General features: G+C 39.6%; 2 protein-coding genes across 14 annotated transcripts in view; one reads left to right on the forward strand and one right to left on the reverse strand.

Moving 5' to 3' along the window:
• CCDC66 (coiled-coil domain containing 66) overlaps positions 1-15,660 on the forward strand; it is a 21,232-nt gene extending 5,572 nt beyond the window's left edge. For 7 of the 10 annotated variants that reach the window (XM_017732447.1, XM_017732444.1, XM_017732443.1 and 4 more), the window contains 13 exons: positions 218-336; positions 1,107-1,283; positions 2,082-2,213; positions 3,117-3,358; positions 3,749-3,833; positions 5,285-5,446; positions 6,917-7,064; positions 7,496-7,621; positions 8,123-8,601; positions 9,552-9,589; positions 9,858-10,144; positions 10,599-10,726; positions 15,276-15,660. In XM_017732447.1, the coding sequence (XP_017587936.1) occupies positions 218-336; positions 1,107-1,283; positions 2,082-2,213; positions 3,117-3,358; positions 3,749-3,833; positions 5,285-5,446; positions 6,917-7,064; positions 7,496-7,621; positions 8,123-8,601; positions 9,552-9,589; positions 9,858-10,144; positions 10,599-10,726; positions 15,276-15,356 (2,204 nt within the window). In that variant the 3' untranslated portion in view covers positions 15,357-15,660. The remainder of the gene's footprint in view (positions 1-217; positions 337-1,106; positions 1,284-2,081; positions 2,214-3,116; positions 3,359-3,748; positions 3,834-5,284; positions 5,447-6,916; positions 7,065-7,495; positions 7,622-8,122; positions 8,602-9,551; positions 9,590-9,857; positions 10,145-10,598; positions 10,727-15,275) is intronic. The other 3 variants (XM_017732449.1, XM_017732445.1, XM_017732450.1) reach the window with 3 other exon arrangements.
• Positions 15,661-16,663: 1,003 nt separating this feature from the next.
• Positions 16,664-23,564, reverse strand: part of FAM208A (family with sequence similarity 208 member A) — a 24,135-nt gene continuing 17,234 nt past the window's right edge. The window contains exons 16-24 of one of the 4 annotated variants that reach the window (XR_001861413.1): positions 22,995-23,133; positions 21,229-22,157; positions 20,415-20,537; positions 19,699-19,858; positions 19,010-19,118; positions 18,678-18,856; positions 18,433-18,591; positions 17,876-18,078; positions 17,536-17,627 (exon numbers count right to left, since the gene is read on the reverse strand). Coding sequence is in view for 3 of the 4 variants with exons in the window: in XM_017732442.1 (XP_017587931.1) it covers positions 17,239-17,801; positions 18,433-18,591; positions 18,678-18,856; positions 19,010-19,118; positions 19,699-19,858; positions 20,415-20,537; positions 21,229-22,157; positions 22,995-23,133 (2,361 nt within the window). In the remaining variant the exon portion in view is untranslated. Of the gene's footprint in view, positions 18,079-18,432; positions 18,592-18,677; positions 18,857-19,009; positions 19,119-19,698; positions 19,859-20,414; positions 20,538-21,228; positions 22,158-22,994; positions 23,134-23,564 lie in introns of all 4 variants that reach the window. The other 3 variants (XM_017732440.1, XM_017732441.1, XM_017732442.1) reach the window with 3 other exon arrangements.

The raw sequence follows: 23,564 nt of genomic DNA on the forward strand, positions 1-23,564 counted from the left end.
GACTCCCCAGTTACCTGTGCAGACACTCACTTTGCTCTTAAGAGCAAGGTCATGACTGAGAGGTCAGACAATGGTGACAACTCTTGTTTGAGTCCATTTTACAGTCCAAATGACAGGGGAGACATGTATTGTTGTCTTTTTCAGTTTTTTAAACTGCTAAATACTGTTTGTAATAGGAACTCTAGTAATTGCTAGAGTTTGGTTTTGTTTTTTTAAGATGAACAAGTAGCACTGAAGAAGAAACTGAAAGAAACTTTGGAGGGAAACGTGGGCGATTTCTGGGCAAAACCTGGCAATAATAAAACCCATAAAGTGGAAACACCTGACCCAGACCAGGTAAGGCTGTCAAGAAATACAAGAGCACACAGTTTCCCCAGTACTGCTGCAGAACAGTTTAACTTCTAATTAATAGAAGATTTTATTTTCTGTACAAATCTGTACAAATCTGTACAGATCTGTAGAATCCAATACCGCTGGTGGTTTAAGCCCTCTCAGGGCATGAATTGCTGCATCTCCCTGGTCCACACTTGTTGCTCCAGTTTGTAACCTCTCAGCTTAAGATCTTTGTAACCTGAACAACCCATTCCTGTCCTTTCATTTGGATTCCTGACTAAAAAGTATAAATCTTTTCTTGTTCTGTTTGAGGAGTAGTCTCAAATGTAATTCCTGGCTATATAATTATATACATTGTTCATGAGCTCTCACACATATTTGATTGCTTACATAATGAGCATAGCAGTATGACTTTTTAAAAGTCAGCTGTCATTCTGAAAACACTGTGTTAGATAAATATATTATATTCACAAGAGACTTCTCCAGTGAAATTTATTGCTGTTAAACAGAAGTTAGAGTTGTATCTGCTATCAGTTCTTCCAGCAAAAGCAAATTGCACCTTTTTTGGTGGCATATTCAGCATTCCTAGCAAAGTTTTGACTGCCCCATAAGAATTTGTTTCAATCCACAAAATTGATAAATAGTGGATAAAAGACGCTTAGTTACAAGTTTGGGCAGAAGTTTTAATGAACAGCAGCTTCTAGAAGTATAATTTTGTTAACAAACAAAACAGGTGAACTAAATAAGTCTTAAAATGGTCCCTTTATTTGCAGACAATGTTTCCAGCTTATTCAGTTCATGGCACTGAGGAAAACTCTGCCTGTACAGCTGCTTTAGCCACAGAGCCTGATGGAGTTGCACTGAATGTTCCAGGAGCTCCAGCTGGGCAGTCTTCTGATTTCAGTTCTTCTGACTTTCCAGCTGGCAGTTGCACAGCATTGGCTTTCAGGGTGAGATCTTAAATTGCATGCAGGGTTTTTTTACTTATTTATTAACAACAAATGTTTGTCTCCAATAGTTATTTTAAATTAGAAGAATTCCTCAGACCTTTTTGCTGTATCTAAATAATTGTGTCTGAATGAATGTTTACCAAAATATCAATGCTTTGAAGACAGCACTTCCCAGGCTGATGTGAAGAACAGTACTAGAGGTGTGCCAAGCAGTATTAATTAGTTTTTAAATACGTGTTGAAGAAATAGAGAAGTGGGAACCTATATCAAATAAAAGATACTGATGGCAGAAGGTTCAAGAAGTAGGTTTTGAGTTAGGCTGGTAGGCAGTGACTGAAGGGAGTTTTTGGTCAGGTGGCACTGAAAGTTCTCAGTGCTGCTGGAGTTTATTAAATAATATAGACATCCATTAAGAAGCAGAAACAGAAGAATGAAGATGGTAGCTCCTTAATTTGAGACAGAGTACTGCTAATTTGATTGTGGTGCTGAATCTACCTGGAACACAGACTGAACAGTGAACCACAGGAAGAAAAAGGGATTTCTGTTCATGATACAAATAACTAAGGTTTTCTGGAGTGAGAGGCTGATGGTTCAAGTTAAAGTAATATTCAAAGAATTCATCTTTCTGTCAGCAGTCAGACACTTGCTGCAGTTACAAATGTACATCCTTTGTTTGTGCAAGAGAAGGGCCCAGTTTTGCTCACCAACTGAAGGCCGAGCTTTCTGCCAAGTCTTTATTATGTGGTAGACAAGATACTTAATTTTTTTGTACAAGAACTAGCTGTTACCTTATTTCAGGAAGCTGTGCCACAGGAACGACCTTTTAGTGCTTTGAAACATGAGCAACAGAAGAAGTGGCTTGAAGAGTTGGACAAGCAGAAGGAAGAAGCTAAATTACGAAAAATAGAAGAAAAACTTAATTTATCAAAGGTATCTGTGGTTTAGAGGGACTTTTTGAAATAAGAGAAGTCTTTCTCTACAGTTTTGTTCTAAGAAATAAAAGATGTAATTAGTGAAGTGGCAACAAAGATGGGATTTCCTGCAGCATGTCCAGGTTTTCACCATAAGGATGGACTTACTGGACATTGAGCCAGTGGCTGTTCAGTATTTCAGTGTCTGGTAAGAGAGCTTGCTGCAGGCATGGAGGCAGTAGTAGTGCTACACTTTCTTTCTCTGTTCCACCATTTGTAAAAGCACTTGGGTTTGCAAGGTGGTGTAGAGACCACGGCTAGACACTTAGGAAAAAGAAATTTTGTGTAGACTACAGGAGATGAGAAAAGACAAGTAAAGTGTGTCACAGAGATGCTTAAATCCTGTTTCTAGAAATATTATTTTAATACACATGCACACTCCTGAAAGTTTAAAAAAGTTTAAAAGCAAGCACTTCTCCAGAAAGTATTGAAGAAAATAGCCTTACCTTTTTTCATCCCCCAAAGACAGCCTTGCTGCCAGGAGTAGTTGCAGACCTACACACAACACAAGTCGTGTCTTTTCCCAAGTTGTTGAAGGGATCAGGCTTCCTTTGTAAATTGGGTTTTTTAGGTGTGGGAGGAGGGCTGCAGGAACCCGGGAGTGACCTTTTTCTTTTTTTCCATGAAAATGTAGTGGCAGTATGTTTGTGCTGACCAGGTATGGATCAGCATTATAATTTGTGATCTGACTTGCATTTTAAGCAACTGAGACACTTGTTTTCTCACTTAAGGAATTAACTGCTGTCTGCATTGTAGCTTTTCAAACGTTCCTGTTATACAAAACGTGTATTTTCTGTTTTGTTAACCACACCTTACAGAAACAGTGTAATTGAATACTTTTTTTTTGTTGCTTGATACTTAGGCAGAAGAGCATGACAGATGGGCAATGCATTTTGATTCTTTTAAGAACCACCTTAATGCTAATGCACAACATGGAATGTACAGAAAGCCTGAAAGTCTTTGCCTGTCACCTGACCACAAGGACCCGACTGCTTTCATTCACCCTTTGTCACCTGCAGCTTTAGGCAACCTCATGCCTTTACAGGTGGGAACTGCAGAAAAAGCTGCTAAAAGTGGTGCTTTGGAACAAAGTCAGAGAGTCAGGTGAGTAAGCTTTGTAAGGGTAATTATTTTCCCAACCAGTACATTTCTGGTACCTCCTCAGAAATTAAAAAAAAAAAGAAATTAAATAAGATTCTTTTAATCTGATCTTTGGATCTTATTGATTTGGCTTTTGCTTTTTTTTAAGTACCTGTTGTTTCACTGTTGAAAGGCGCAAGTGGTTATATTGTTCATTAATAAAATTTACTGCAAATAACCTTACTTTTCTCCTTAATAAAAGGAATTTCATAATTTTTGAATTATGTGTGGATTTATAATTAATATAATGAGAGAACCTCAATATGAAAATGAAATCTAACTGATTCCAATTAAGAAAGGCTTTAGGATTATTTTCTAATGATTAAAAACATTTACATGTCCCTTTTTTCACAGTTTTCTCCGTTCCATGACAGCTCTGCTGGACCCTGCACAGATTGAGGAGAGGGACAGGAGAAGGCAGAAGCAGTTGGAACATCAGGTAGACTTTGGTTTTACACTTTTTTTCACACTTTTTTAATAAGAAGAAAGGATGGAAGGTATTGTCTCATGAGTAAAGCATGAGATTTAATACCAGAATTCAGGGAGGCACTTGACTTTTATGCTTTAGATGACATGTACATTGCTTGGCAGTATTTCCTTCAGTCAGACTCTACAGTTCTATTTCAATATTTGCAGAAGATTATTGCATTTCTGTAACTGAATTCCTGCCTCAAAAAATGTACAGTTGAGTCTTTAGAGCTCTAACAGGTTTGTGTGCATTTTCCTTCAGTCTCCACTGTTACGGAGGACTGATATTTACAGATTGCCACTCCATGAATCTTTAGTCTTTCATCTGCTTTACTGACATTTACATAACCTCTGTGGCACTCTGACAATGTGTATCTGCATGCTGGTGTCTCTAGCATGGTGTGAAGAAGTCTCAGGATAAATGTAAAAAGACTGTTCTGGTCATACTGTTGCTCTGCTGGATCAAACTCTTGGATTACTGACACTTTACCGTGCCGTAAATCAAGTCCCTCTGGATGGGAGAGAATTTGCTGAAAATCCTTGCAAGGAGTTTCAAAGATTAACCGAGACTTTTCCTTGAGTTTCAATGCTTCCAGATAGTTGTTTATTAAGTCTTATCAGAGGAACAGAGGCACTAGCGTGACCCAGGTACAGCATAGAGCACAGAAAAGCAGGAGTGAGGCCTCTCTATCAAGATTATTAAGGTGTTACAGCCTTTCAAAGACATTTTAACCAATAGTTACTAAAAACATACATTATTTTCACTTTCCTACCAATTATTCAGTAACACGGGCAGGAACTGCGGAATTCTCTATCCAATCATCCCAGACTACTTTTACTGCAGAACATGGAGTAGTAGAAGAAGAAGGTTTAGAGAACAACAACAATCCTCCATTTTGATATTTTTACTCTTATCTATTTACTACAAAGAGAAGCCCAAAACCTCAAAATTTTTCACCCTGTGACAATCTTACATAGTAGTCTATCACCTAATTCACACCACTGTATTTTCTAGTTCTTGTCTGACTGTTGGTAATTTTTTCCAAGGTTTGAAGCTAAAACAGTGTTGTTCAGGGGGGTAAGAACCCTTAAAAACAGGCAGAGAAATATTCTCGGCACTCTGGGCTCCTACAGATTACCGTATGTGCATAAGGTGAAAATCAGACCTTCATCTCTTTACAAGAAAAAAAAAAGCATTTTCTAAAACATAAAAAGCTCTTTTTTCTGAGTATTTCAGAGTGCTCAATTGGGCTGGTGGTTTTCCAGAAACAGAACCAGGAATGCTTGAAATAAATTGTCTTGAATTTTTTTTTTCACTTGTTCAAATCCAATTCTACACATATACAAAAATACACAAATAAATACCTTACATTACTTTAATGTTGTATCTTTTACTTTGCCTTTTTTTTCTGATCCTGCCAGAAAGCAATAATGGCTCAGGTGGAAGAAAAACGGAAGAAGAAACAACTGGAGGAAGAGCAGAGAAAATGGGAAGAACAACAGGAAGAACTGCGCCTGGCACGAGAAAAAGCACAACTGCAGAAACAGTTTGAAGAAGAAATGCTGAAACAAAAACAAAAGGAGGTGGGGTTTGCATTATCTTTAGTGTAGATAGTCAGTGATAATACTGAATTTTGAGGAAAATGTTTCGTGTTCCTCACCTGCAAAATTGTGTCACCACATCATTTTGAAAATGAAAACTATCCAAAATGTCGACATTTGAAACCAAAATCTGCTTTTTTAATTAATAAACTTACCACACCATACAAGAGTAAGGCCAGATTGTTTTTTTTAACAATGGCCTTTTCAAGAAGAGAAATTAAAGAACTGGCAAAAATAGAAATGTAGTTTTAAATAGTGCAGAAACACCCATTTTAAAATGGAAATGTAAAATTTAAAAATACCTCAAAGTATGTGATCCAATTATTGTAATTGGTAACTTGATGCTTTTAAGGTGCTTCAGTACCATAAGTTCATCTGAGTGAATGTGCTTTCAGTCTGAATTAAAGACTTCTTAGGATATAGTGTGGAGAAGTAAATTTAAAAGTCATTCAAGTTCTACAGGTTTCCCCTGTGTAGCTGTTGCTAAGCTTTACACAGTGCTTTCATATAAAAGGTAAACCAAAAGTACATTTTGACCTTTGGTTGGTACAGATTTTGCATTTCTATCTGTTCTTACCTCTGTGGAAGGTTAAACACTTGGTCTGACGTTTCATTCTTCCTTTTGGCACAGTAGCAGCTATTATTGTTTGCTTCCTCTTTGGAACAGTAGCAGATTCCATGGTGTCATAAGACAAGGTGATTCCAAAAACAGTCTTCTTCAAAGCCTGCAGAAATGTGGATTCCTGATTTCTCTGCATTTCCTGGATGGAAATGTGTAGCATCTGCCTGTAGATTCTTGAACAGACTGGTACAACATGGGGAAAGTCATCCTTCTCTGTAATTGCTCAGCTACATGTTACAGCACCAGTTGTTCTTTCCAACTGCAAATGCAGGGGGAAGTGGGATCAGCTGCTCATAACAGTTTGGAAATGAGATTTTCCTTTTCCTGGTCTCCTGCATCTTGAACCCACTGAGTCAGGGAACAGTAACCCCCTGACATTTGCTGGGGAGCTTTTACTGACTCCTTCCTGTGAAAGCAGGAGGAAAATGGGGTTTATTAGTTTTGTTTAGGCACCTTTCATTTCATTAAACCACGTGTTACAGGAAGTCACAGATGGCTGACATCAGATGGCATCTAGAAAAAGAGGAATTTTTTAGAAAGGAAATAAATATCCAGATAACTTGGAGGATATAAATGCTCACTTTTTAGTGCTAGGATTGAAGATCTTTCATTAGTACACCAGAGGTTCTGAATTTATGATCATAGAAATTATAGGTTACGTACTGCACTTACTCAACTAGTTTTAGTTTTGAAAAAAAATATTTTCTCTAAATAAGAATATATGTAAACCTTGAGGATTATATGGTGATTAAATAATCCAATAGATTTTATTCTCAAAATAAATGAAAATAAATGATCACATATTTAACTTTTTCTTTTTTTTTTTTAAGGAACTTGCAACTCTTAAAGCCAAAGAGCTTTATCAGACAATGGAAAAAGCTCAGGAATTAGCCCATGGATCAAAACAACAACAGCACATTCCAGACTTGGCTCAGAAGGCACATGACATTTCAAAACTTCAGAACAATCTTGGTAGTGGCAAGTACAAGTCTTCTCATACTCAGTTTGCCTGCTCCTTTGGTGTTAGAAAGCAAGTTGTTTCTGGGGTTGGAGTTTTTTGGTTTTGTTTTCCTGTCTGCATTTGAGTTAGAAACAGCTCCTTTGCTTCACAAACCAAATTTCATTACAATTTATTTACCTTTCAAAAAAATAGAAACGTTAACAACTACGGAGAATATTGTGTTTTAGTAAGTTTCAAATAGTGTGTTACATAAAGGAAGAAATGTATAAAGAATGCACAGGAATATTCTATGTGCTGTCAGATTTCCAGTGGAAAAGGGCGAGTATTGGGATCTGAACCAGAGTTCTCAGTAGTGCTTTGAGCTCTAAACCACAACAGCCTGATAACTCTGTAGCATGGTTTAAATTGAACTGGGGTTACTAAATGGAACAATTTTGCCACTTTTCAGGTGATACACAGTTTGAAAATTGTAATTCTGGCATTTCAGCACAAAGTACTGATTTCCCTGATGGTGTGAAGAGTAGTCCCCCTGAGCAGCAGGCTTCTCCTCGGAGGGACACCGCGGTGCAGACAGGTACAGATCCCGCACCTGAGTCACTCCAGACAGGCAGGGGGACCCCATTTGTGCAACTGAGCCAAATCACTGTTACTCGCAATGAATAAAGCTAGAAAGAAATACTTGCACGGACACAGACATGCTGGTGTATCACTTTGTTCCTCTATTTATCACTCTTTATTCTTCTAAATAAATTGTATTTCTGTATAGTTGTTACTTACCAGTTACAAATCCCACAGTCTGGAATATAGTGTTGACTTAGGGTCACAAGCCACATAGGTCCAAATTTATTAAGTAACTTGATTTGGTTCTCCAGTCTTCTGTGTTTTATCTCTTCCTTACTGAGTTTGCTTCTACTGGTCCTCTGTTCCACAGAAAAAAAGAATAGAAAAGCATTATAAAACTGTAGCAGCCATTTTTTAAATAAAATCAGTAATGGTAGATTGATACACATACAAAAGTCAACCAAGTAATTTGAATAGCTCAGACTTGGAGTTAAAATATAATAATTTTTTTTAGATTGCTATAATACTTCAGCATACACTGAGTCAGCTGAGGAAAGAACTGCATGTTGTGAATCACCTGATATTTCCATAGAATATAAAGAAACCTCTAACAGTAAAAAATACCAGAAGGAAATGCAGTATACGGATAAAAATAAACTTTCAGGAAAAGAGACTGGTGGCATTTACAGTGATCTATACGAGCAATATGCAAGAAGAGAAAGACAAATTAAGTCTTCAGAAAAATACAGCAAAAGACCTGACTGGAACATAAACAAGCCTGGGAAAAGATACATTCCAGCCTCAGAAAGGTACCCTAAACCACTGCAGAAACAAAGGGAAGAGAACAAAGTGCGCCGCCAAATGGAGCTGCTGCAGTTGGTAGAAAGGAACAGCCCTGGGCAGCTCAGTACAAGAAGAGGGGGGCACTCAGCCAGGTCTCTCTCACCTCGGGAAGAAACAACTGGGAAGAACAAGGGCCACAGAGGCAGGAAGGTGGGTCACCCTCTGCTCTCTGAGAACAATGATGTGTTTTTAAGATTCTTGTTCCTCAGTTTTACCTGGGTGGGAATTCAGTTATGTAACCAAAGCATTGAAGCTCTCCTGTTGCTCAGCCTTGTGTCAGCACTCTGTTGTTCATCAGGAGCAGCAGAACATTTTCAGATTTTGTGACTGAGTTTTTACTGTTATTTCAGTCTTCCAAAGTGTTGATTCCTTTTCATTTCTAGACTAACACTGATTCATTATGTAAACAGGGAGCTTGATTGCAAGCAGTGTGCAGGACACAGTGACATCACTGACTTGCTTTTTTTTGCCCAGTCATTGTGTTGTGCTGACAGGTGAGGTACAGCAGTACCTGCTCAAGAAAACAATGTTTATTTTTGCAAAGAGACTGGATTATTGAGAATGTGTACTCCATTGCCACAGAAATGCATCCTCCTTGGTGGAGTCATTGTCCATTTGCAGTAAGCATTATACCAATAGAGCTTGTGGCTGGAAAAAAGTCTTTTAAAGAAAATACTACTGAATGTATTCTTGGCTTTCCTCTCTCCCTCTACTCACTCTGTATGCACAAACACCTCACTTTCTCACACCTTCAAATAGCAAAACTCTGGACCTTTCCTTTAATATCTTGGATTGAACCTTTCAGGTTTATAAATTTTTATATGCCAAGAACATAAGAAAATATACATAATATTTTTGATAGTGCTTAGAGCTGCCAAAGACAGAAAATTGGGGCAAATCCTCTTGTAATTTGTTCATTTATTTCATAGGCACTACAAGTCTCTTAAATGCAAATCTTTGATAAATACCTTTCTCCTGAACCCAGGTTAAACAGTCCTTTTGGAATTTCAGAACAAACTTGCTCTGAAAAATGAAAGCTTTTAATATAAAAAAAACGGAGATTTTCAGTTTTACTTTTGACTTTTTTGATTTTCTCCTAGGAAGAACAATTTCATAAGAATCACTTGAATGAAGAAAGGTACGTCAATACTCTGCATTAATGAAATGTAGAAGCACATTATTGCTGAAATATACATGCTTTTCTTTCCTGATTTTTAAAAAGAATTTAGATGCATCTAATTTAGTACTAAAAACACACAAGACCAGACAGATTTCAGGTATAAAAGCAGAGTAAATGAACAAAAATCCTGTCCTCCAAGGTTTCTTTGTGTCTGCTATTTGAGAAAATGAATCACATTACTGAAGTATTGTCTGAGCTTTTTTATAACCGCGATTGTTCCGTACAGGTCTGAATCCCCACCTGTTCCAGCAGTTAGGAACAGATTACTCCAAGTACAACAAAGACAGATCCAGGCTTCTCATTTCCTGGTGCAGAACCACCATGGTAGGAGAGAGAGGAGCAGCAGGGCAGACGCCCAGCAGAGGAGCTCCCCCGCTGCCGTCCCCGAGGCCGCGAGACCTCCCTCGGCACAGTTCGTGCCCTACGTGCGCACGCGGGAGGTTTATTACCTCGACCCTGAGGCACCGCTGAGCCAGCCCTCAACACAGGACCCCCAGCATCGACACCTGCACGGTACTGAAAGGATTCATGGAGAGGAGAACAGATGTTACAGTGATTTACAGCTTCAGCCAATTCCGTATTTGCTTTTTACTGAATTTTGCAGTGATCTCTCTGTGTCGCAGCAGTGCTGTGCAAAAAAAAAGGCTGTGCAGACAAATTATACTCTGTATTAACAAAAAATAACAAACCATGAGATAAGTTTCAAAAAATCAGAAAAGCAACAAAAAAATTCTTTTATCCGTTTTTTGTCTGTTTACCTTTCATGAAGTATGATTGCACTTCTTGCATAACTGTATAGAGATTGGGGTTTAGGAATCTCAGTGTTGTTTTCATTTAAAAGTAGAGATTATAATCTTGATAGCAACCAACCCCTGATTTTCACAAACTTTCAAAATCTACTGCTTTAAAATTAAAAGAAAATTAACAAAGAATATTATTAACTGATTTGATATATGTTTACTTTTAGATTCTTACCAAATGCCACGACAGATTTTTAGCTCAGATCACATTAGAGATCCTCTTCTCAATCCTGATGTAGTTACAATCAGAGAGAGACAACAAGCAATTCTCAAAGGATTGTCAAAATTACGACAGGTAAGCAAAAATATATTGGATGAATGTGCCTGTGTATATATATACTGAAGTAAAAATTATCACATCATAATCTTAATTCAATTTCCATCATATTATTTATGTTTTGAGCCCTGGCCTCCACTTTTATTCCATTTCACTAATTTTGCTTTTCACGTGTTGCTTCCACCTTTGGACAGGACTTAGAGAGAGAATATTAGTCCTTAAATCAGCTATGAAACAGTGGAGTGCCTGAGCAAACCTGAAACGAAGAGAAATGGCTTTGTTTGGCATCCAGGTTTCCATAGTTAGGGTTGTTTGTAGGGAATGGATCAGTTCCAAAAGAATAGAATTTTAACACAACACTAGAACCTTGCTAATGAGATTTCCCCTCTGCAGTTCCCAGGTCAGGACAGAGCAGTGGGGTTGGTGCAGAAAGGTTGGTGGGGTAGTCTCCTGTCAGGCCTGGAAAAATACTGTAATTTGCAAACTGGAAGTGTGAACACTTAAAAAAATCCTTCCAAGACAGCTGCTACTTATTAGCATTTAAAAAGAAAACTCAGGATTTGTCAATCAGCCAGGTTTTCTGTAAAGAAAATGAAAATGAGTTTAATGCCACAGACACATGAGCTCCTGAGATAAAAGCCTGTGTGTGTTTGTGTACATTGTTCTATTTGTAGTCAGTTACTGTAATGGCATCTACTTATTAATGCCTGAGTGAATTTGATACTCCACCTGTTGGCAATAAGGTGTGGGCCACAGCCACTGAAGCCACAGGTCTGGACATGCACATGAGCACTTCTCTTTTGTGCTTCTAAATTGCCTGACAGGGCTGCAAGACAAAAAAATATTTACTTCAGGCTTGCCTTTTCTTTGTGAAGAACACTGAAAATAAACATGTACCAGTATCTTCCCTTGCTTTTGAATGAGTCCAATCTAAAAGTGCCTTAGTGCTAGCAGCAGGATTTTTATCTGCCTTGAGAGAGGAAAATTTCATAAATAATCAATATAAAGGGAAGAAAACCTGACAGAATGAAGCACAGCAAAATTAACAGCAGTTAATGCTATTGATTACTTGTGCTTTAGAAAGAGCATCACTGCCACGTACACACAGTGCTTCAGCAGTAGCTAAATTCCTTGTGCAAACAAAGGCTTGTAACTCTCCCCAGGTCAGTAAGAAAAGCTCTGACCCAGGAACACTGAAAGGCTGCCAGTTTCTAACAGCTTCCAGATTGGTTTCATCAGATCTGGTCCTCCTCCCTGCTTGTTAACATTTTTGTTAAATATCTGCAGCTGTTAAGTATTTTGTATTCAGGCTTCTGATCCAAAGGAATCTACTCCACAGCACCTTCACTGGTGCCAGGAGCACGCAGGGGTCAGCACCCCCATCTGCACATCCCACTGTTGTTCATTTTATACTTTTACAAATCTGCCCCCCACCCCTGCCAGTTACTTATCTTGGAGTCCCACATCTGGGGGTTGGGGTTTTACATAACCTGTGGTTTTCTTATCTCCAGCTTACAAACACAACACACCATTCCAATCTAGCTAACACAAATAACTACATCTTCCTTTATGACACAGAGATGTTCACATTACAGTTATGGGCCACCTACATCTATTTCACTGATTACATTCTAGTTCCCTATCTGTTCTAGCAGAACCTGTGACTTTGCATTTTCACTCTTTCCTGCTGGTACTTTGGGAGTTTCCCACTCGTTATCACTTTCAGCTGGCCGGGGCTAGGTCTCTGCTTGGGAAGCAGTTACAGTTATCACTCCTAGCCTAGGGCTAGGTCCCTGCTTGGGGACCTTGTGGAACAGTTACAGTTTGCAGTAGAAGCTGGGTCCTTGTACTGTTCACAGCCTACAATGATTCACCTTCTTTGGGCAAGTCCATGTTTTATACAAGTCCATGTTCTGTATTTCACTTCACTTGCCAGTGGCATTTTGCTTAAGATGGAAGCCAGATTCAAGGTACAATTTGATCTTTGTGCTTGCTGCAGATACAAAAGCCATGGATACTTAAAAAGGTTAAAGCTGGCACGCCTAGAAAAGACAGGAACCTAAAGTCATTTTTGCAGTGGCTAAAAAGTAACAGTAAGGTTAGTCTTTCAGTGGATCTTGGTTCTGCAAGAGAGTTAACTTAAACCATGTGGAGTTCCTTTTTAAATACCCTGCCAGCTGCAGAAGGCATTTAGGACATGAACTGTTCAACTTCAGTATATCTTGTATACCTATACCTAGTATTGTGTACTCCTCCTGATGTACAGGTTACACTTGTTTTGCATCAGTTACTTCATTGAGAAAGTACGAATAGTGCAGAATTTTGTCTGAAATACAGACAAAAAGCCAAGTTTTCTGTTTCAGAAGATAATCTAGTCTTGCTTTTTTACATTGATATATACAGATATAGAGTGGACTGGTAGTTTCAGACTACATACATACATATCTATATTTACAACATATTTAGCCATTGTTTTGTCCGGGGAAATTCACATAATATTCACATAATTTTGAACATTCTTTAGTCTTTGAACTCCAATACAGCTGAACTGAATACAGCTGGGCTGGTGCAGGAAGAGCCCAGGGAAAACACCAGGGAAAAGAGAGGGCAAAGGGAGGGTCAGTCTGTCACTGCATTTGCTACAGGACAGCAAGTCTCTTCCTGTGTCTCAGGTCACAGCAGGAACAAGAACTAGCAACAGACTTACTTTACTCAATGAAATCAAAAGTCAGTGGATAAGCCCAGCAAAGTGAACTATTTGTGACAGAGAAGGGCCAAAGTTTAAGAAAGAGGAGCACACCCTCCTCACCCCAGGTCAGCACTGCCAAGGCATCCCATTGTTCCTGAGGCAGCAGCCCAAGGGCTGCAGGTGACAATGGCTGGGTGGGGACACACCCCCATGGCTCCCTGGGGAGCTATTTGCCATTGCTGTGCACCTTCGTAGTAGCTGTGCAACCCATGGGATAAACACTGAACTCCCAGCTTGCAGGGTTACTTGTTCCTCAGCTCTTGGTCTATTTAGGGCAGTTTATTTTATAACTTGTTTTTGTGATGTGCTCCTAAACACAAGAAATGCTCTGTAAAAATAATAATTATTGACACAGAGACTGAAAACACTGAGCCATTAATAGAAATAAGCAGATCCTGTTGATTATTAGAAAGCAATTCATCAAGTGATTGAAAGTAGGCAGCTGCTGTCTTTGAAGGAGCCAGAGTGGAGGCTTACAGGCTGCTGTGCTGACTTTCCTTTGGTGCCACCAGGAATGTGTGTCTAAATTGCTGTAGGAGCTGCTGTCATGCATTAGGTCTGTACTGAGCTGTGCCAGCAGCCTTGTAACTCTTACCTTTGAGAAAGGCCTTGGAACTCTGAGAAAAATAATTTACTTTTCTTTGCTTTTTAGAAAACCTCCATGGTACCAAATTATTTTTGACAAGTCTAAAATAGATGGAAAGCAAGGGGCCAATTGTATCACTATATATGATCCTATTAATTACAGTAAAAAGACTTATTTTTAATTTATGCACATACTTGGCATAGTTCTATCATGTGTGATAAATATGTGACAAATCCAGGAACTCCATTTTGCCAATCACAAAATTTTATTAATTAATAAGCAAGCAAGGCAAAGGCAAATACAGCGCTGGGCGGCAGGAGAGTCTCCGCTCCACCAACTGCCGCACCTTCCGCCAGTTCCAGTTCCTTCTTATACAGTTTCTTTTCCGGTTAACGTGTCTCTTTCATGGTATTCTGTGCATGTGTGACTTGCTGCTAGGGGGTCTTTTTTCCTCTTGGTGGTCGCAGAATGAAGGTTAGTAGTCATCCTCCGCTGTCTTTTGGTTGACCCCTCCTTATATGGTCATTATGCTCAAGGTCCTGGAACTAAAAGCTGGCTAAGCAAGTACAGATAGGGATTAGGCAAGCACATATTTGTCTCTGGCTCCTATCTAGATCTAGGCAGCTGGTTTCCTGCTACTTGATATTTAGTGAACAAAACATCCTGTATCCTTAACATCATGTATTACTTGATAGACAAGGATACATTTCCTCAGGGTTTTTTGTGACAGGTTTATCATCAGTACTTACAAGAACCATTAACAAAGCAGGAACCTTGAACCTTTTGACAGCAAATCCGTATCTTAAAGTGTCTGACACTGCTCTGGTTCCAATGGCAATGCTGCTCTTAAGAGTACTGTTTGTGTTAAGGCTAAAAGCCAATGCCCATCAAAGTTTGGGGTTCAGCGTCCTACAAGAATTCACTGCAACACTGCAAAGGCAGAGACAGTGCACAAAGGAATGAGAAAGTTCAATTTCATACAGTGGAAAAGTCTGTTTTCCCTCTGCATGGTCATCCCTGCAAACTGGCCTGGCTTCTATGCCAGTCACGAAGGCTTCTGTAGAAGTTCCCTCTCCCTTGAGTGTGTGAGGTTCTACTGTTTTTTCTGAAGTTGTGTATTTCAAAACCATTGGGCCTTAACAAGGAAATTGTTTTTAACTATGAAACAATGACACTTCGTTAGTTCAGGCTGCATGAGGAAGACAGAACATTCACATTTCTATTTATTTCAGGGCCTCCTGCAGAAGCAGAAGGAGTTGGAGAACACTCTGATTCCCATTGTAGCTCAAGAGAACTTCTTGCCACCGTTTTGAGAGGTACTATCAATGTTCTGAATTCTTAAAATGGAAATGCACAGCACTTTGCTACTGTAATTAATTATGAACCACCTCTAGTTTTTTTTATGAAAATTAAATTATGAGAATTTTGATAGACTACAGGGTCATGTTACCTTTTATATTGAAGATACATTAAACTAATGATGGTTTGTCTGTTTAGAATAAAGATGTGTCAATTTAATATAAACCACCAAAAACATGGAAGAAACCTGTTACCTAGGTTTTTGTAGAACTCAGTGTGTGAATTTTGATAAATAAAAAGATTAAGATGTATTCTGAATGGCTTGTTTTTAACTATACAAAACTGCTTGTATTTCAGTATTTAGCCACCTTTTAGGCTTATACAGTGACTATTCAGTACTCCCAGATTTTAAGACCACAGTTCATCACAATGTGGAACAATTCATTGATACAAGGGAGTTCTTTTTTTCAGAAAAGATTATTTGCCATGTTTGGGGGAGGGTAATAAGTGCTACACTAGTCTGGTACTGGTTCTTAACTTGAACAAATAGATCAATCCACTGTTTATAGAGGGAAAGAATCAACTTTAGGCAAAAGTCCATGGGTTTGGGGGTTTTTTTAAAGCTGCCCTTTTTAACCAGTAATTTTGTCCCTACTAATTTTGTGAGTTTAGTTACATAGTTTCAAACACTCACCTGGTACCAAACAACACATCCCAGAGAAAAGCAGTAAAATCAAATTACAAACAGGAAGACCCCCAAGCTCAGGACTTGGACAACCCGAAGACAAGCAGCAAAAGTTAAGAGTCTCAGCAAAACCAGCACTGCAGCAGCAAGGGTTGTGTGGAGACTCCACAGCTGCTCACTGTGGCTGCTGCCTGCCAGAAGCCCCAGGCCGAGGACGATGAACAAAACGAGCCAAGTAAGAGAGAATCGCTGAGGGGGAAAAAGTTGGTAACTCAGCAGATGTGAAATTAAAAAGACAGGATTAAGAAACAGGTAAAACTGTACTTACCCCAGTGCTAGTTCACAAAACAAACAAAACCAAACCAAAAAAAAGCCTGAAAGCCCAGGAATCATTAAGCTGAAGTGGGAGAGGATTGAGGTTTTTCTGATGCAAATTGAACTCCCACAGTCATTAAACCCATGTTTGTCCTCTCATTACAGTAATTACAGTGGCCAGATAAAAGCTAGGAGGACACTGATGGTGCTGCAGTAGCACAGAGCACCAAGTGAGATGAACAAATAACTGCTGTGCATGAAACCAAGCCTGGGTGTTCCCCAAGTACTTTGCAAACTATAAAAACCACAGACAAAGCCAGGTGTTAGCAAGTCCCTTGTGCATTAAGAGTTTATTTGATTTTTTGTAACGGAACTGCACCATTGGTTACTCTAATTGAGGTATTTAGCCAAAAATCCAGTATAGAGTCGTGAAAATAAGTACACTGCCTTAGAGCTATGTAAAAACATTGTACAAAATTTGTGTCAATGTCAAATAAATACATTAATTTTAATATTTATGTAAAGAAACGTGACTTGGATACTCTTACAGTTAAAAAAAGAAAACAACTGGCTCTTTCACATATTTTAGGCAAACATTCAGCTTTACATTAAACAGACCTCAAACTGAAGCCTAGGTAACAGGTCAGATACAAATGTAGAAACTTAAAAGTGCCAACGAACAAGATAATTCAAGTACAGTAAACGTTAAAAAATATATGCATTTATTTAAATTTTCAGATGGTTCCAACAGGGACAGGCCATCAGGAATTTAAATAGAACATGAAAACATCTGAGATAACAAGAAACATTTTGTTCCAGAATAAAATAGAAATCATTAATCCAACATTTTAGAAACAGGAAAGTCCACAGCAACTTAGAAAAAGAGACTTAAGAGTTCATTTCTTTTCTGAATATAGCCTGGAAGAATCACAGCAGCTATCCCAGCCACCAGGTGATAATGACTTTTCTGTATCCATGCTCTGAGTGTAGGCAGATAGAAAATAATTGCTCCCTTCTTGGTTTTGATTTGCAGGAGAAATTGGGTATGTTGTCCCCAGAAAAGTCTGATGAGTGAGTACATTAAAGTGGCTGAATTGATGGGACATGTTTAATTGTCTGCTATAAACCTGGAAGTTACTGAAAGGAGTTTGTTCAACTGCATTGTGTTTTTCTCCTTCAGCAGAGCATGTTGTAGAAACTGGAGTAATTGGCTGCTTCTCTTCCAAGTCAGTTTTGTAAGTCTTTTCCACAAGGCCAGTTTGTGCTTCAGGAGATAACTCTGTAACTGATAAGCAGCTTTCTTTAGCATCTACTCCATGTGGGCCCTTGGCCTCTGTCTGCAAAGCTTCCACATGAGTATCAAACTTAGAGGCATCAGTGCAGATTTCTATTTTTGACAACTCATCCCCTGAATCCAGAGACATGTCCTCCTCATCCTTTTCATCCTTTTCTACAAGAACTACATTAAAAGAGAGAGAAAGACCTATTCTATTGAAATACAAACTTTGGTTAAAAAGGCCATACACTACTCACAGTGTTACACTTCAGGTCTGCCAGTCCAACAGCATTTAAGTCTTGGTCTTCTGCCACTCGTGTTCACTTACTCAACACACACACTTAACCCTCTGTGGGAGTGTCCAGTTACTCGGTGCTAAAAGCTTCTGCACACCATGTTCATATTTAGTGCTGGGAAATCCCAACTCCCAGCTCCAAAGGGGGCAATGTCAAAACAGCATCTAAAGTTACACAGCAGGTGAGTATTTGATCAGACAATTAAAGGAGTACAATTACTGACATCTCAGTACAGTTTATCTACTCTAAGTAGATAGAGGTAAGTTTATCCTTTTCCTGAAAACATGCCCTGTCTAGTGCCTCAAATACCATCTCAGCCTGTACTTCTGTATTTAAGGTCTCTGGTGCTCCACCCCAGTTGCCTTTCCCCCATCACTTCAAATAGACAAAGAGTAGCTTGAGAGTTGGGTTTTCGTTGCCAGCTGTGTGTTCACTGACCAGAGTCAAGGCACACTGTCCCAGGACCTCCCCCCACACATGCAGTTCGGAAAGGAAAGCTTAAGTGTGTTTGACATTACCTGATTGTCTTTGGCCAGCACTGCAGGGAGGAAGGTGGTTCTGCTCAGTAACAGAGTTGTGATACCCAACGAGACTTCTGAAGTTACACATGAAGTCATCAACAGCAGCAACCACTATGCCATTATCAACATAAAACGCTCTCGAGTTGAGATTCTTTTCTAAGTACATAAAAGAAGGGTTTGTATTAATATTTAGCACCCATTATCAACAAAGGGGGAGAGGTGTTCCCAAATGTGGTGTTTACCTGTTAGGAAGACAACATGTCTCTGTTGTATGTTTTGAGCCTGAAGCCTGATGAGACAGTCCAGTTCTGGAGCATTTCGAGTTTGAGAATCACAGTTATGGTAAGACAGAATCTCAACCAAGTGCTTCTTTTGATAGGTGTTCAGAAGGGTGAGCAGGTTCAGGGCATTGGCATTCATCCTGCAGGGGGGGAAAGGTCACCATTAGAAACTATTTAAGGTCAGTCCAAATATCAAAAGACAAACATAAGAGTAACTTCTATTTAAGTGTATTTTGGAGGGCATAATGAATGCTGAAGCGTTTTAGCAGCTGGTATTGTAGAACCCTACTTACCTCCCCAGTTCCTTAAGTTTTTTTTGTATTTTGCAGTGGACTTTCCACTGCCATTTCCCATCTGGCGTATTGAGATCCTCCAGAAACTTCAGGAACTGTTTTAGTTTATCTGTTATAGAGATATTGAATAAAAGTTAAATTTTGTGGTATGCAGACTGAAAATACTGCTTCAGTATATACAAAAAGCTGTTTTCTTTTTCCATCACAGTACAGTCACACAATTACAAACAGCAGCCACTCACTTCAAGTTTTCTTCCAAGCAGACTGGCCAACAACAGTATCATAAAACTGAGCTGCTGTTCTGTACCTCAGGTGCCCAGCAATGGTATTTAAAAGCTGACCCCAGTCATACATGCTCTGCCTTGCTAAAATATTTTTTTAAATTGTAACTTCATCAACTATTCAATTTCAAATAAAGAAAATAGCATATTTGTGGATGGAGTAGTAAGGAATAAAAGGTTCCAGAGACATAACTACACAATGTGATACAAACTGAAGACAAAATTTCCCTGTTCATATATTGTTCAAGAAAGTCACTGAGCTGAGACAGAGACTGAATTAGCTGAAGTTCTCAAAGAACATCACAAAAATTGGAAGACCTGATCCTTTACTGTGGTGAGTTTGGGACCTCCCCAGGTACTGAAGTATCAGGATTTGAGTTCTAAAGCTCCCAGAAGCATCACACCTACCTGTAGTGATGGACTCTGGGTTAAGGACAGATTCATCTGACACAAGAAAACCCCCAGAAACAAACAGTTCATTGTAAGTGCGATTTTTCACATCATCCAAACTATCAACCCCTGCAAAGCTGACACAGGAGAGCCTCTTCAGAGTCACCAGGCCAGGGATCTGTTTAAAAACATTTGAAATCAGAGATGTAACCAGAGGTCACACAGAAAAAGGAACTACAGAACTCTCCTACCTACCAATGCCAGGCACCAAACTTCAAAACACATTTTCAAAAAATTAGTTTCTTGTCTTGCCTGGCAGGTGCTCTCTGGAGCATTACAGAAATAAGGTAAAGGCACACTGAGTACTTGGAGTAGTTTTACTCTCTGTCCAGCACAGGGTCTTAAGCCCCAGCTATCAGGAATAGCTCAGGTCATCTGAGAGCTGCCTTCACCTGCTGTTAGAGCATCCCAGAAGCAGAACTACTTAGGCCTCTACAGCTCTGCAGCTACTAACAATAAATACGCACTAGCACATGCATGGAGGTGGAAGAAGTTACGGGTGAATGGTGGGACAAGACCATTTTTACCACAACCCTTTTGTTTCTTCAAACAGCAGCTGAACACAGGGCACTGTTCAATGCTGTGCTGGGAAGGAAGCGGAACTGCTCCAAATGAGCTCATCTCACTATTGGCAACAGCTCTCTGTAGCACACAGTTACTTACGTGGGACATACCTTATGGATGAGGTTGGCAATGTCTTCATTTTGGATAATGATCAACAGTTTATCTGAATCAGCTCTTCTTTTAAGGAACTGCTCTGGATGGCACTCTATATTCCCTAACTTTCTAAGATACTCCTGCCACCACAGAAAGAGGAGACAAGGAAAAAGTTAGTAAGTAGTTTGGTAAAAACAGTGCCCAGATGACACCCACAACAGGAAGGTTTTCCACATCAGTGAATCCCAGAGGGACTGGGCTTCTTTATCTCTCCCATACATTCATCAGAAGGATGCAGCAACACAGAGCAGCTGTTTCAGCAAGTCAGTCATTCCTATCAAATCACATACCCATGGCCAACTGACAGTATCAAACTGCCTGAGTTTTCAAGAAAAGCCAGAAGTTTTCAACTTTCATCTTACACATTTAACTACAGAAGAACAGTGATTTCTCTAAGTTCTCTCTACTATTAATTACAGGGGAAGGGAAAAAAACCCAAAGGCACATAGAGTGACTTTTCATACATTCTTTCTAAAATGGTAAGCTATCACATTTCTTCCCTTATTATCTTTTTTCTGTAAGGCCACCCCCTGGCAGGATCTTCAGAAAGAACCAACCTCCAGCCTGTTCTGTTTTCCAGCTCTAAGAAAAAGACTTACGTAAAAACTAAATATAAGCAAGACTACCTCAAAAGCTCAAGGAAGAAATAGGACAGGACAGCCTACTTTTACAATTCACTTTCACAGTGAAAGTGAGTCCAGTTTCATACAAGTGGATTTGAAAGACACACTGTTCTGACACGAGAGAGAGGTTGAACTCAAACAGACTTACCTTGATTTCTCTGCAGAGAACACTTTCTTCCTCTTCATGAACATAAAATTGGACAATGTTTTTCTGTACATGTTTCATAATTTTGACCAAACTGTTAAAGTCTTCAGGTTTTAACTGACTTATAAAATCAGAAAAAGCTGGTTGAGTTGAAACATTTAAGTTCTCTGGGGATTTCTGAGTCTTTTCTGGTGGTTCCACGAGATCACCAGCAGAAGAAGTCTGATCCTCTGGTTTAGCATTCCCATGATCCGTTTTCTCCTTTCCTAGGGGGAGGCTTGCTGAAGGCTGCTCATGAGAGTGCAGCTCTTCCCCCAGGTTATTGCACAGTGGCTCTGGGAGCGGCGCCGTGTCGCTGTCCCTGCACACGGCCACCGTGTCGGGCACAGGCCTGGGAGCAGTGCTGCTCACCACCTCCAGTGCCTCAGGACTAGAATAGACTGGGGGAGTCTGCTTCATGCATGAAGAAGCCAAAATGACACTACTCAACTTTTCACTCAGGGTCTCTATATATTCTTGGACAGAAACCTCTGATGCCTGCAAACTGATGTGTTCAGAAAGTCTCATTATCCTCTCTTGGGCAGACAGGACTGGTGTGGACATGCCACTGACATAAGCAATGTTCTTTTGCTCCAAAATTTCTTGAATCTTTCTTGCAAAGAGCTTATATTCTTCTAACAGTGTTGTCTCTATTACTGCACTAATGGAATGCTTAGCTGTAAAAGGGTGATCTGTCAGCTCATACTGATCTTCAGGTTTCTCCACTTGTCCTGTGTAATGTCCATCTTCTGCTGTCCCCTTCTGTGTGTCTGAAAATGGAGAGCATGGAAACTGATAATCAGAATTCCTCTGTCGATTTACTACCCGGGGGTCATTGGGAAGTGCATCTGTTGGTGGCAAGTACTCCAGTGGCTCTTCTGGTGATTTCAGACCTGCAGAGGAAGAGTTCATCATCATCATCATCATCTCAAAAGTCACACACAACTGATACACTAAAACCCCCAAATCACAGCCCAAAACCAGCATTACTGTTATGTCTCTTCCACCAACCAACTTAAATCCAAAGACTCAAGTGTTACAGTCTGCTGAGGTACAGAAGCACAGTACATTTAACAGCTCCTGAAACAGTAAAACAACACAGTCCAAGCCTACTGAAAAAGCAGAATACAAGTCATTTTCCCAGAGATAACACAGGGTAAGCACAACATGATATGCCTCCATTACAAATTAAAAATTAAATTAGAAATCAAGCAGGGCAACATATTATTCAAGTATTTTCATTTGCTACTAGGTTAAAATCCTCACTTTGAAAAAGCTTATTTTGGACACAAATGACTTGGTGGAGTTGGACTGCAAGCTGCATCTGATCTTGCATCTGTGAACACAAGTTTTTTTGCTTAAAAGGGGAGGATATCAGTCTGATTGATTACTGGCACAGCTTCAGTGGTGCTGCAAGGACTGCTGAAAGCCCCTCATAACCCCAACTCAGTTTCTTCACCATCCATATTCAAAACTATAGTTTTGTTTGTTTTTAAAGTGTTCACATTTCTAATTTGTGTCAATATGAAGCCAAACCAACATTCTCCACCAATATCTGTTTTCATCCAGCAGATTTCTGTATTAATCAAATACAAGAAACAACTGCATAGGCTACAGATGAGCTTGTGTACCAACATGTGATCCAAGAACAAATCTATGAAAGCTACACACCTTTAGAATATGTTTTCATTCACTATTTGTAGGAATAGAGGAGTGAAAACCCATGTTACCTGTAATTGGAATAAGTTTCCAGTGCATTCCAACTTCCCCTACATTATTTGAGATGGGATGTTGCGTGTGATAGCCGTGTTCTATAGGTGCACTGGGACAGGCACCATAGTCTTCAAAGGTATTCCCAGGGCTTGCTTCCTAAAAAACAAACAAAATGCCCATCTCAAAACAATACCTTGCAACTATTAAGCCTTTACATTCTGAGCAGTTGACAGAAAGAACACATCTGAGTTCACCAGCACACTGGCAATTCTGCCATCAATCAAGTCCAGTCAAACTTGGAAACGTTTCCATGAGGTATTTCCCTGGTCTGTCATGAAATAACTGAGGCAGTTATTTCCTGAGCACTGGCCTTACAGTATGGAAGCTGGGCGGGGGGGGAGAGGAAAGGAGAGGAGAACTGGCTGCTCCCTTGCTCTTTGCAGGCTGTTATATTGATACCCGACTAAAGCCATGAGATGTTGGCTTTGCTGAGGCACTGCCTGCAACTAGTATTGGCCTTAAGCCAATTTCATCTCACATTCCGTAGAAGCAGCACGGTGTGGATATTACAGGTAGGACAAACTCAT

Source organism: Corvus brachyrhynchos, unplaced genomic scaffold (genome assembly GCF_000691975.1).
Source record: "Corvus brachyrhynchos isolate BGI_N302 unplaced genomic scaffold, ASM69197v1 scaffold4, whole genome shotgun sequence".
Lineage (NCBI taxonomy): Eukaryota > Metazoa > Chordata > Aves > Passeriformes > Corvidae > Corvus > Corvus brachyrhynchos.